At 46.5% G+C, this 11,038-nt stretch overlaps 1 protein-coding gene across 1 annotated transcript; it reads right to left on the bottom strand.

The window, feature by feature from the left end:
- Positions 1 to 1,573: 1,573 nt before the first annotated feature.
- On the bottom strand, positions 1,574 to 2,378 carry LOC137155672 (olfactory receptor 52P1-like). The gene is made up of 2 exons (XM_067552024.1): positions 1,771 to 2,378; positions 1,574 to 1,718 (listed from the first exon to the last, which is right to left on the bottom strand). The coding sequence occupies exons 1-2, from the start codon at positions 2,376 to 2,378 to the stop codon at positions 1,574 to 1,576; spliced, it is 753 nt and encodes a 250-aa protein (XP_067408125.1).
- Positions 2,379 to 11,038: the final 8,660 nt, after the last annotated feature.

The raw sequence follows: 11,038 nt of genomic DNA on the forward strand, positions 1-11,038 counted from the left end.
CGTCTGGTTCTGGCTGCTCCAGCTCTGCCCCCAGTTCCATGCGTGCTGCTGCTCTCTCCTTAGCTCTGCCTCATACGATTGCCAGATTTTCACTGATTCCATGGCTCAGAGTCACTTAAAAATTAGCCCCAAAGTAGGTATCTATTGAAAAAAAGCTTTTGTTATTAACGCATTGGTCTCTACATCAAATAACAAAGGAAAGCTTTCATGAGACACAAATCCTTCATTAGAGACGCAGTTTTTTTTATTTCATCCAAACTGTGCCACAAGCCCCAGCAGGAGTTGCTTCACATTAGCCAAACAGCCTGGCCGCTCCAGAGCGCCCCTTGTGGATTTTCCCAGCTATCCTGATTTCAGGACCTGCCCCTCCAGCCAAATTTCTTTAAAGTCCCATTCCTTCCCAGGTATAATGTCATGCACAAGCATAGGAGAAAATGGAGGAAACAATGTTTCCTGTACCTTCTGGACTTTCCTTTGATGAGAACTTGTGGAGACAGATTTGCAGAGGCTATTGGCATCACCCTGCAAGGAGTAAGTCAGCTGCTGGAAGCCAAGGTGAGACCATGATACTTGTGGGGTGGTTACTGGTGCAGGGCCGTGAGCCATAACAGCACAGGCTTAAGTCCCCCAAGGTTACAAGGCTGGTGGTGATAGACCCCTTCACTGGTCTAGGTGCTGCCCAGAATATCACAGACTGTACCACTCTGCAGCATCTAGATGAGGTGCTGTCTCGGAAACACTGAATCCCCTTGATGACAGAGGGCATGTGGGAAACTTACATTAGAAAAAGGAATTTGACTAGTATAGAACTGGAAAGGCTGAGGTTGTGTCTTTGTTTATTTTCTGTGTAACTCGTCTATGTTTGCTTTTCCTCACTATTTCATCAGGTCCTTTTCTGTTGAACTGCTGCCCAGCCAGTCGGTCCCTAGTCTGTAGCAGTACATGGGATACTTCCATCCTTCATCTTTGCATCTGTGATTTTTATGTTAAATAGACTTTTCTTTATTTTGTCCCCAGTCTGTGTGCAATGTGTGTACCAAAATGAACTGATAATGGAGGGCAGAGTTCATGTCTTTGCGGGGGACGAAGCGGAGAGAAAACTCCGAGTGTCTGCTAGTTAATAATTCAGAGAGACTGATTTGGGGAGACTCAGCACTGGGAGGGATTGTTGGGTCCTGGTGGATGGCAGAGTTAGGGACCTTGTGATGGCAGAGAGGGGCAAAACAGTCAAAGATGGAGGAGAGTGAGGAACGGTGAAAATCAACAAGCATACTGATGGAAAATAGGTGTGAGAGCATGTGAGAAATCATGATGGTTGGTGATCTAGAAGTCTCAGAAAAGCCGAGTGACAGGGAGTGTGGGTCTGGGAGAAGACAGGTGATTCTGAAAGAGATGGTTGGAGAGATGGAACTTAGCAATGGCGAGGGCAGTGCTTGATGATGGACTGATAAGACATTAGGTGTGAGGAACTTCTGAAATTATGAACTTCCTCAAGGCTCAGCTCAACCAAATTGGGACAGAGCACCCTTGATTAACGAGGACACTCAGGTTCAAACTCTATGGTCCCAAACAATCACATTCTGCAGGTGTATTTTCCCACTTGGTTACGAAGCTCTTTGGTTTTCACCCCATAAATGATAGGGTTGAGCATGGGGGGCAAAAGGAGATAGAGGTTGGCCGAGAGGATGTGAACATGGGCACTGATGCCCTCATTGAACCTGTGTGTCAGAGTGGAGAAGAGGACGGGAGTATAAGACATCAGCATCACACAGATGTGGGCTGTGCAGGTGTTGAGGGCTTTCCTGATGGGATTTCTTGGAGGAGATCCTGAGGACGGCTCTGATGATCAGCCCATAGGACAGGCCAATGAGTGTCAGGTCTATTCCTATAATTACTAATGTTATCACCAAGGTGTACGTCTGGTTGACTCTGGTGTCCCCACACGAGACCTTCACCACAGCCATGTCATCGCAATACGTGTGGGGGATAACACGGTAGGCGCCGAATGGCAGCCTCCGTAGTAGCAGGGGCACTGGCAGAATCAAGAGAACAGCTCGTATCAAACCCAGGAGCCCTAGCTTAGTGATTAGCGCGTTGGTGAGGATGGTGGCGTATCTCAGAGGGTCACATATGGCAACGTAGCGATCAAAGGCCATTATCATGAGGACAGCTGAATGCATAGCAGCAAGCATGTAAAGGAAGAAAATCTGGGTGACACAGACATCCACAGTGATGGCCTTGAAACCAAACCAAAATATGCACAGTGCATTCGGCACGACACAGGTAGATGTACCGATCTCTGTGACCGCCAACATGCAGAGCAGCAGGTACATGGGCTTGTGCAGGGTCTGCTCTTTGCTGACAACAAACAGAACCATGAAATTTCCCAACAGGCTGATGATGTAGATTGTAGAGAAAGGGATGGAAATCCAGATGTGAGCATCTTCCAGCCCTGGGATGCCCTTGAGGATGAACATTGGTGGGCCGGAGGAGGTAAGGTTGAAAGCCTCCGTTAGGTGGTTGAGTCGCCGATCATGTGAAATGCTCAGGTGCCTGTGAAGGGAGAGAAGCCCAGCAAGGGGGATTACAACAAATAGCATGGTAAATATTTCAGTGTTACTTACAATCTAGAAACAAGGGTGAGTAGTGAGGTTGCAATATTATTCTTCTCTAGTCGGCACTGGTGAGGCAATATTTGGCATCAACATGGATTCACCAAGGGCAAGTCATGCTTGACCAACCTGATTGCTTTCTATGAAGAGGTGGATGACTCTGTGGATGTGGCGAAAGCGGTGGACGTGATATACCTTGACATTAGCTAAGCTTTTGATATAGTCTCCCATAGTATTTTTGTCAGCAAGTTAAAGAAGTATGGGTTGGATGAATGGACTATAAAATGGATGGAGAATTGGCTAAAGCATAGGGCTCAATGAGTAGTGATCAATGGCTCCATGTCTAGCTGGCAACCGGTCACAATCGGAGTGCCCCAGGGGTCGGTCCTGGGGCCGGTTTTGTTCAACATCTTCATTAATGATCTGGAGGATGGGGTAGATTGCACCCTCAGCAAGTTTGTGGATGACACTAAGCTAGGGGGAGTGTTAGAAACCCTGGAATGTAGGGATAGGATACAGAAGGACCTAAACCGATTGGAGGATTGGGCCAAATGAAATCTGATGAGGTTAAACAAGGACAAGTGAAGAGTCCTGCATTTAGGACAGAAGAATCCCATGCAGAGCTACAGACTGGGGACCGACAAGCGAGGCAGCAGTTCTGCAGAAAAGGACCTGGGGGTTACAGTGGATAAGAAGCTGGATATGAGTCAGCAGTGTGCCCTGGTTGCCAAGAAGGCTAATAGCATATTGGGCTGCATTAGTAGGAACATTGTCAGCAGATCACGGGAAGTGATTATTTCTCATTATTCGGCATTGGTGAGGCTGCATTTGGAGTATTGTGTCCAGTTTTGGGCCCCCCACTACAAAAAGGATGTGGACAAGTTGGAGAGAGTCCAGCGGAGGGCAACAAAAATGATTAGGGGGCTGGAGCACAAGACTTATGAGGGAATTAGGCTTGTTTAGTCTGCAGAAGAGAAGAATGAGGGGGGATTTGACAGCGGCCTTTAACTACCTGAAAGGGGGTTCCAGGGAGGATGGGGCTAGGCTGTTCTTGGTGGTGGCAGATGACAGAACAAGGAGCAACGGTCTCAAATTGCAGTGGGGATGGTCTAGGTTGGACATTAGGAAAATGTTTTTCACTAGGAGGGTGGTGAAGCACTGGAATGGGTTACCTAGGGAGGTGGTGGAATCTCCATCTTTAGAGGTTTTTAAGTTGTGCTTGACAAAACCATGGCTGGGATGATTTAGCTGAGGTTATCCTGATTTGAGTAGGGAGTTGGACTAGATATCTCCTGAGGTCCCGTCTGTTGAAGTAGAGTGTTTGGGCCTTAAACTTTGGTCAAGAGAAAGTATGTCTTATGGGTAAGGGAGGGGTAGAACAAAAAGTGGAAATGTGCTGGAAGTGTAACTGTCAGAACTGCAAAATGCTTGACCTGCAGTTTCATTTGTTACTGTGCTGCTGATGAAGAAATGAATGTTTCTGTAACCTAACACTGCTATAAATGTATGTTGAAATCTGCTTTAAAGCAGAGATCCTTTACTGACCAGAGGAAACTCTGTCCGTTTGGTTCTCTCCCTGCAATTGCTTGCATTTAATAAAAGTGTCTTATATCTCTGACGAGCCTCAACTAAACGCAGAGTAAAGCTTTGTTTCTTCCACACTTTCAACTCTAATATTCTATGACTCTATGATTCTAAGTTCAAAGAGAAAGATCAAGGGTCGGGGGAAACTCTCCTAGGGAAAGAGGTTGATAAAACTGGGATTGTTACTGTAGAAACGAGAGAAATAAGAGGGGATTTGAGAAGAGTCCATTAAATACTGACTGGCAGAGAGTATATCAAGAATCTGTTCTCCCTGTCTCATATCACAAGATCAAGAGGACATTCAATTAAACTGAAACATGGCAAATTCAAAACTGATTAAAAAAAGAATGCTTTCTTCACTCAGTGCATAATTAGACAAAGGAACTCATTGCCACAAGATGAAGTTGAGGGCAGGAGCTTAGCAAGAATTGGGTGGGTTTAGGATATTTGCATGGATTTAATCTTCCATTACAATTGATACAGCTAAATAAATATAATGGAAAGCCTGTACCCACACGTTTCAGAGCACAAGACAATCTCTGGCTGTTAGGTGTTAAGGTGACACCCTCATGATGGTCAGATTATTCCCACCAACATAAGTATAGTGGTTTCATTATCCTGCCTTGTTAACTGACAGGGGTAAGCAGAGACACCCATCAGCAACCCAGCTGCTTACCCTTCTCATGCTTGAATCCTGGTAACGTTTGCAGATGCCACAAAAATTGGGAGATTGTACATAATGAAGAGGACGGGTTACAGATTCAGAGTGATCTGGTAAACTGGGTCAAAGCAAAAAATACAAGTTCTAAGAGCAAAGAAGGTAGGTGATGCTTACACGTTGCTGGATTCTATCATGGGAAGCAGTGACTCTGAACAAGATTTGGGAGGGCATGATGGGGTAATTAGCTAAACATGAGCTCCCTGTGTGACCCTGTTGCTAAAAAAGTTAATATGCTCTTAGCATGATAAATGGGGAATCTCAATTAGAGGGAGAAAAGTTATTTTACCTCTTGCTTTGGCACTGGTGCAACTGCTGCTGGAATAATGTATCCAGTTCTGACGCCCACAATTAAAGCTGGATGTTCATCCACTGAAGAGGATTCAGAGAAGATTCACAAGAATGTTTAAAGACTAGAAATCCTGCCTTACAGTGATAGACTCAAAGTGCTCAATCTATTTAGTGTAAGAGAGGTGATGAAGGGGTGACTTGATAACAGTCTACAAATACCCACACAGGGAACAAATATAAGCTTTTCAGGCTAGCATATGAAGTTCAAGTTAGACAGTTTCTGACTATAAATGATGTGTACACTTTTTAAACAGAGAGTTAGACAAACTCTGACTATAAATAAGGTGTTCACTATTTAAATATAGAGAGTAATTAACCATTGGAGCAATTTACCAAGGGTCATGGCAGATTCTCCATCACTGAGAATTTCTAAACTAAGGTTGGATGTTTCTCTATAAGCTCTGCTCTAGGAATTGCTTGGATCAGGTCTCTGGCCTGTGCTATACAGGAGGTCAGACTGGATGATCATAGTGGTGCCTTCTGGCCTGAGGCTCTGTGAACACGTCCCTGCGGCACATACAGGAGTCAGCTGGAGGCATTTGGTTTGCAAGCTGGTGCCTGAGCCTAACTGAAGGCATTTTTCTTTTACTCATGTCAGTGCTGAATTTATTCCCACGGGGAAAAAGTCTCATGTGACTTTGAAGCTTTGAAAACGACACTCTAGGCGTGTTCTTCACAGGTGTGAGGCTTCCCGTGAGCCACTGCATGAAAGAAGTTTTCAGATAAGAAAAATACTGACGTTACCCCATAAAATCTGCACCTTGAGGAATGCATGTACAACTGTCCCCATTAATGGCAAACAGAGCTGGCTAACAAATGATCCCAAAGAGTGCCGGGTGCACCGTCTGTGTCCCAATGGCTCACTGTGTCAGCCAGTGGTGAAGGGCTCCTGCACGTGGCAGGTGTATTTACCTAGGCACTGACATGACTGTGCACACTTCTCAGCTTGCTCGTTGTTGCTGTGTAGCGTCCCCCGGTGTGTGTGGGAGCAACAAGAGTAGCAGCAGAGGTGCCTTGGCATCTGCTACTTGGGATGTGATGTTCCTCACCTTAGAGAAACCGTCACTATTGTCCACCTAGGAAAGGGAGCAGGTGGGAAGGGGGCACCTCACCCCTGCAGAAGAAGAGTTGTGGGGAGCTTGGGGCGGCTCGGAGGCTGTGGGAGCCACGGGTGATTGGGAAGCCTGGAGAAGATGCTGACCCCCAGCGTAGTGTTGGAATCAGAGAAGCCTGGGATGGGGAAGGAGTTTATAGACAGGCTGTCAGATCCACTGGGAAAATGCCTGAAGTTGTGTAATTAACATTCAACAACCATTTAAAAAAAAATTAAAAAATGAGTAAAGGTTGTGACATCCAGGCTGCAATTCTCTGGCTCTCCCGGGAAAACAGTCCCTGAGACCTGCCCAGACACACTGGGGAGAGGAAAGCTCCCAGCACTGGCCTGGGACCAGCAATCAGAAGAAAAAAATGAATTTCAGCAGTGCTGCCCGCCTGTCTATGCCTCCACTCCCTGCCCCCACAACACCCAGCACTGCCACACAGTGATCCCACTCACCTAGGACAAACACCACATGCCTTGCACACCACACAGTGACAGCTTGTACAAATATCTACACAGCCTGGGTTAAACTCTATGTATTCCTGCACCGGGGAAAGGGGGGATGGAGGAGGAGCAGCCTGCACAACCTGTCTGGGGGTGAAGGGAACCCCAGCAGCAGCTCAGTGTGTGCAGGGAAGAGGAGAGAGACAGACCGGAGGGGAGGGGATAGAGGACGTGGAGACTAAAAGGAGCCAGTGCGAGTAACCCATCCTCGAAACTACACAAAACTTTAGCAAATTCCTGCCAGCTGGAAACAGCTTCCTGATGCTGCTTTTACATGCTGGCAATTGCTGAAGTTGTCAGGAAAATGTTGTGGGATTAGTCACACAAGAAGGGATGGGCTAGAGCGAGGAAGGCATCAGACACAATCTACCAGAATGTGTCCACTTTACAGATACCCGTCTGGTCCCGTAGATTGCAGGAGGGCTAGTTACACCTCTTTGGTGTGTGAATTAGGCAGGATGTCCATTTCCTATTTTTCCCTCTTTCAGGACTCTGCACCACTGCGATCTGGATACTGCACGTCCCGCCCTCACAGACACTGTGTGTGCCTGGATCTCTCCCAGTGAGATTTCCAACACTGCCTGGTTTCCTCTAAGTCAAAAACATGTTTTTATTATTACTGCATTTTGATGCTTCTCATCTTCTACAGAGCCAAAGATGCAGGGGAACAGAGAGAGCAGCCCCTGGCCAAATTGTCACCCTAATTCTTTTGAACTTCTAAATGGTAAGTTTAAGATTTTCAGCTACTCACCTGTCAGTTCTTCTCTGACCCAGATGAGCTCACACATCCTTAGGGGCTGCAGGATGACTCCAGTTGGAGTCACAGGAGGCTCATGTCCGATGAAACACATACCATTTATTTAAGTTCCTAAATGTGGATTTGTGGTGAAATCCTGGCCCTGATGGGAGTTTTGCTATTGATCTCCAAGGGACCAAGATTTCACCCTTAGTGTTGAAGTTTAGGCTCCCTGCTGTGAAGAACTTGGTTTTAGGTCCTGTAGCTGTGAGAACTATTCTGTTCGGGTGCTGAAAGAGTCTGAAGGAAGATCCCCAGCTAATGTGACATCCTGAGACTGGGCATGAAAGACGGGGATTTCAAAACACAGGGGCCTTTATTTTGCTCTCAGTGATGCCAGTGTCAATATGGAGTGAGCCACTGAAGGCAGAATGTGAGAGCAAAATCTGGCCAGTCTGTAAAACCCTGTGTGACCCATTCGTCTTTGTGGGAACGGAATTATAAAATGGCGTTTGCCACGCCACTGTCACCCATGCTAACCCAGAAGCAGCCTGGGGGGAGTTGACTCAGCAACAGGAACTGCACGTATACATCACCTTGTAGGGGGATGACATAGGTCTCAGGACATGTCAGGCCATATCACCTGACTACATCACCTGGCTGGTGCATGGTCAGCGAGTGCCCAGCGATGTGGAAGCCTCTGGTTGGCTAAAAGCCAAGGGCCAATGGTCACCAAGGCATAGTAAACTGTTGCAGGTAAATCTTATAAAAGCAAGCAGCTAAGCAACCGTCTGTGGAGAGGAAATGAATCATCTAACACCAAGAATCTCACGCGTGCTAGTTTGGTGGGCTGTCGCATTCTCCCTGGCCCGCTTCACTATGGACTGATCACCCAGTAGGCGACCCTCCCCTGCCTCCAGAATCTAAGGCAGGTGGCAAAACCCCGTCTGCAGAATCTAAAGCAAACGGAGAACTGAACCTGAAACTGGCCAACGTAATGTATTACTGCTTAGGATTTGTAAGTATAATCTATTTGTTACTTGTTAGCTGTTAGTTGTTACATTTTGTTACTTGTTACTATTTGTTGCTTGTTAATTGTTATCTGTTATATGTATTCATAGACCCCTTTTGGATGGTGCACTTTGTACTTTCGTGCACAAGTTTCTCCAAGCCCTTTCTATCATTTGTTTAAAATAAAAACTTTGGCTTAAGAAAATAAGCCTTGTCACTGTCTCTCTGACCCCCAGTATCCAAAACGAACTTTTTCCTGGTACCGTTTGGTTCCGATTCGTCAGTCTTGTGAAATCTTGGCTCTCACACATACACACTGCAAAGGCTTTGACTACACATCTTAACCTGACAGTAAAGTTCCTGAACAGGAAAACTTGAGCGAACCAGAGAAAAAACCAGACAGACCAAAAAAAGGAAGATACTGAGTCAGTTAGAAGGACACAGTGAGAGACAAGGAAATGATCTTAAAAGAAGTATTTGTCTAAACTATTTACAATAAATCTTTAATTCCAATTTTAAATTTTAAATCCCTTCATGTTTCTGACAATATTAAACAGTTCAAGTCTCTGTGCTGGAGAATTCCTGCCCAGATTATTCTTCACTGGAACCATTCCTGAGCCCTTAGCACTAACATTATTGCAGAAACAGGCAACTCACCAGAATCCCACGCAGCAGAGATAAGAAATCTCCTTACTGTGACCTGAGAATGAGTGTACGAATCTCATGTCTGACACTCGCAGTGCTGGACAGGGACCTTTATTATTCCCTCATACAGTCCCTGTGGACTCTCAGGTTGGCCTGGAGTCCGGGACAATTCCCTGCACTCCGTGAGCAGTGGGAAGAGCAGAAAATAGACCCTGGGGAATTTCAGCCAAAGAGCCTCTCCTGAGAGTGAAGAAAAGATTCACTGAGAACAGAGGCTCAGATTGTCAGAGCACTGAGACTTGCAATAAAAAAGGCTCCAATTGTTGGGGCAAACTGAGTCCTGCAGACTTGCTAGAGTTGTCCTGCACTGCTAAAACCCCAGAGAGAAAAGAAGACCCAAGGGTTAGACGTGCTCATTTATCTATCAGCATTTCTGTGCTGCTGCTCATTGTCATAGAATCTGAGCATCTGCTGCTACTCCCGGCTGATGAGCCCTGTGCTGAATCCCTGAGACCACGACGTGCATGTGGATAGGATCTTGTGCATCCTTGTTTCAAATGTAGGATTTCCACACACAGTAACAGTTCCTCCCATCTGCCAACCTCTCTGACAGAGGGCAGCACAGATTGCCCCAGCTTAGTCATAAACCACTCGGTGCAATATCCTGCTGCCCACTGCCCTTGTGCCTTTGACAAGATCCCCCCGGGGTCTAGTGGATCATGCGCTGGTCTGGAACTCAGGAGACCTGGTCAATTCCCACCTTGGCCACAGAGCTCCTGTGTGACCTTCGACGTGTCATCTCGTAATCTGCTCTGGGCCACAGTTTCCCCTTAGTAATATAGGGAGAGAACTTCCCTTTCTCAGGGGGTTGTGGGGATAAAAAACTTTTAATTCTGGGGCGCCCATATGGGGACCAGCAGTGAGGAGTGTCATATGAGGACCCAGAGGTACAGCTGTGCTTGTCTATCTCAATCTATTTCCTTTATCCTATTTCAGTGCTATGCCCCACTGTAATTTGGATACTGCACACCCTTCCCTGCATACTCTGTGCTCCTCCCTCAGTTAATGCAGGAAGAGTTCTGTGTCCCTATTCTCCCCCTCCAGGGTCTCCACAACTCCTCCTAATATCCCCAGTCCAGTCTCATTGGAACTATATTTAGTCTAGAGCTTTGAAAGTCTCCGTGTATCATTTTCATTGGTCTCTCAGCATTTGTGCTCCCATTTTCAACTGTCCAAAAATATGGCTTTGGGGAATCACATATCATCCAGTCCAGGGAAAAAACGGTTCCTAGCCTTTCATAACTTTTGTTCCTCAAGGGGCGTGGCTCATGTCCATTCCAAAGTAGATGTGTGTGCACCACATGCACCGTGAGTGGAAGGTTTTCCCCTTAGTGGTATTCATTGGGTCAACTCCAGTGTTCTTGGTGCTGCTACATGGGATTCTGCCGACCCTCCACCCACTCAGTTCCTTCTTGCAACCTAACTCCAACAGAGGAAAAGCCAGGAGGTGGGGGGGAGGGTGTGTCTTGGAATGGACATGAGCAACACATCTCGAAGAACAACAGTTATGAGAGCAGAGAAGAGAGCACGTCACCAGGGGCTATAATGGGGGCCCAATGAGCCTTGATAGTACTAGAGTGAGATCCCAGACTAGGATCAGCTGGCACATTTGAGGATACAGCCTGTCCAGGATCTTGAAAAATTGGTTGGCAATTGAGGTGGTGAAGACAGATCGGCGGCTGTCCCACGAATGGAACACTGAAACCACAGCGAGGCAG

The sequence above is a fragment of the Emydura macquarii genome, unplaced genomic scaffold (genome assembly GCF_026122565.2).
Source record: "Emydura macquarii macquarii isolate MOO-44397 ecotype Brisbane River unplaced genomic scaffold, CSIRO-AGI_Emac_v2 contig_1369, whole genome shotgun sequence".
NCBI lineage: Eukaryota > Metazoa > Chordata > Testudines > Chelidae > Emydura > Emydura macquarii.

Bases quoted from the DNA above. Each gene is read 5' to 3' on its own strand.
- LOC137155672 (XM_067552024.1), bottom strand. From the start codon at position 2,378: ATGGTTCTGTTTGTTGTCAGCAAAGAGCAGACCCTGCACAAGCCCATG. The intron at 1,719-1,770 runs GTGTGATGCTGA...TCTGACACACAG, and splicing joins CACCTGCACAGCCCACATCT to GTTCAATGAGGGCATCAGTG.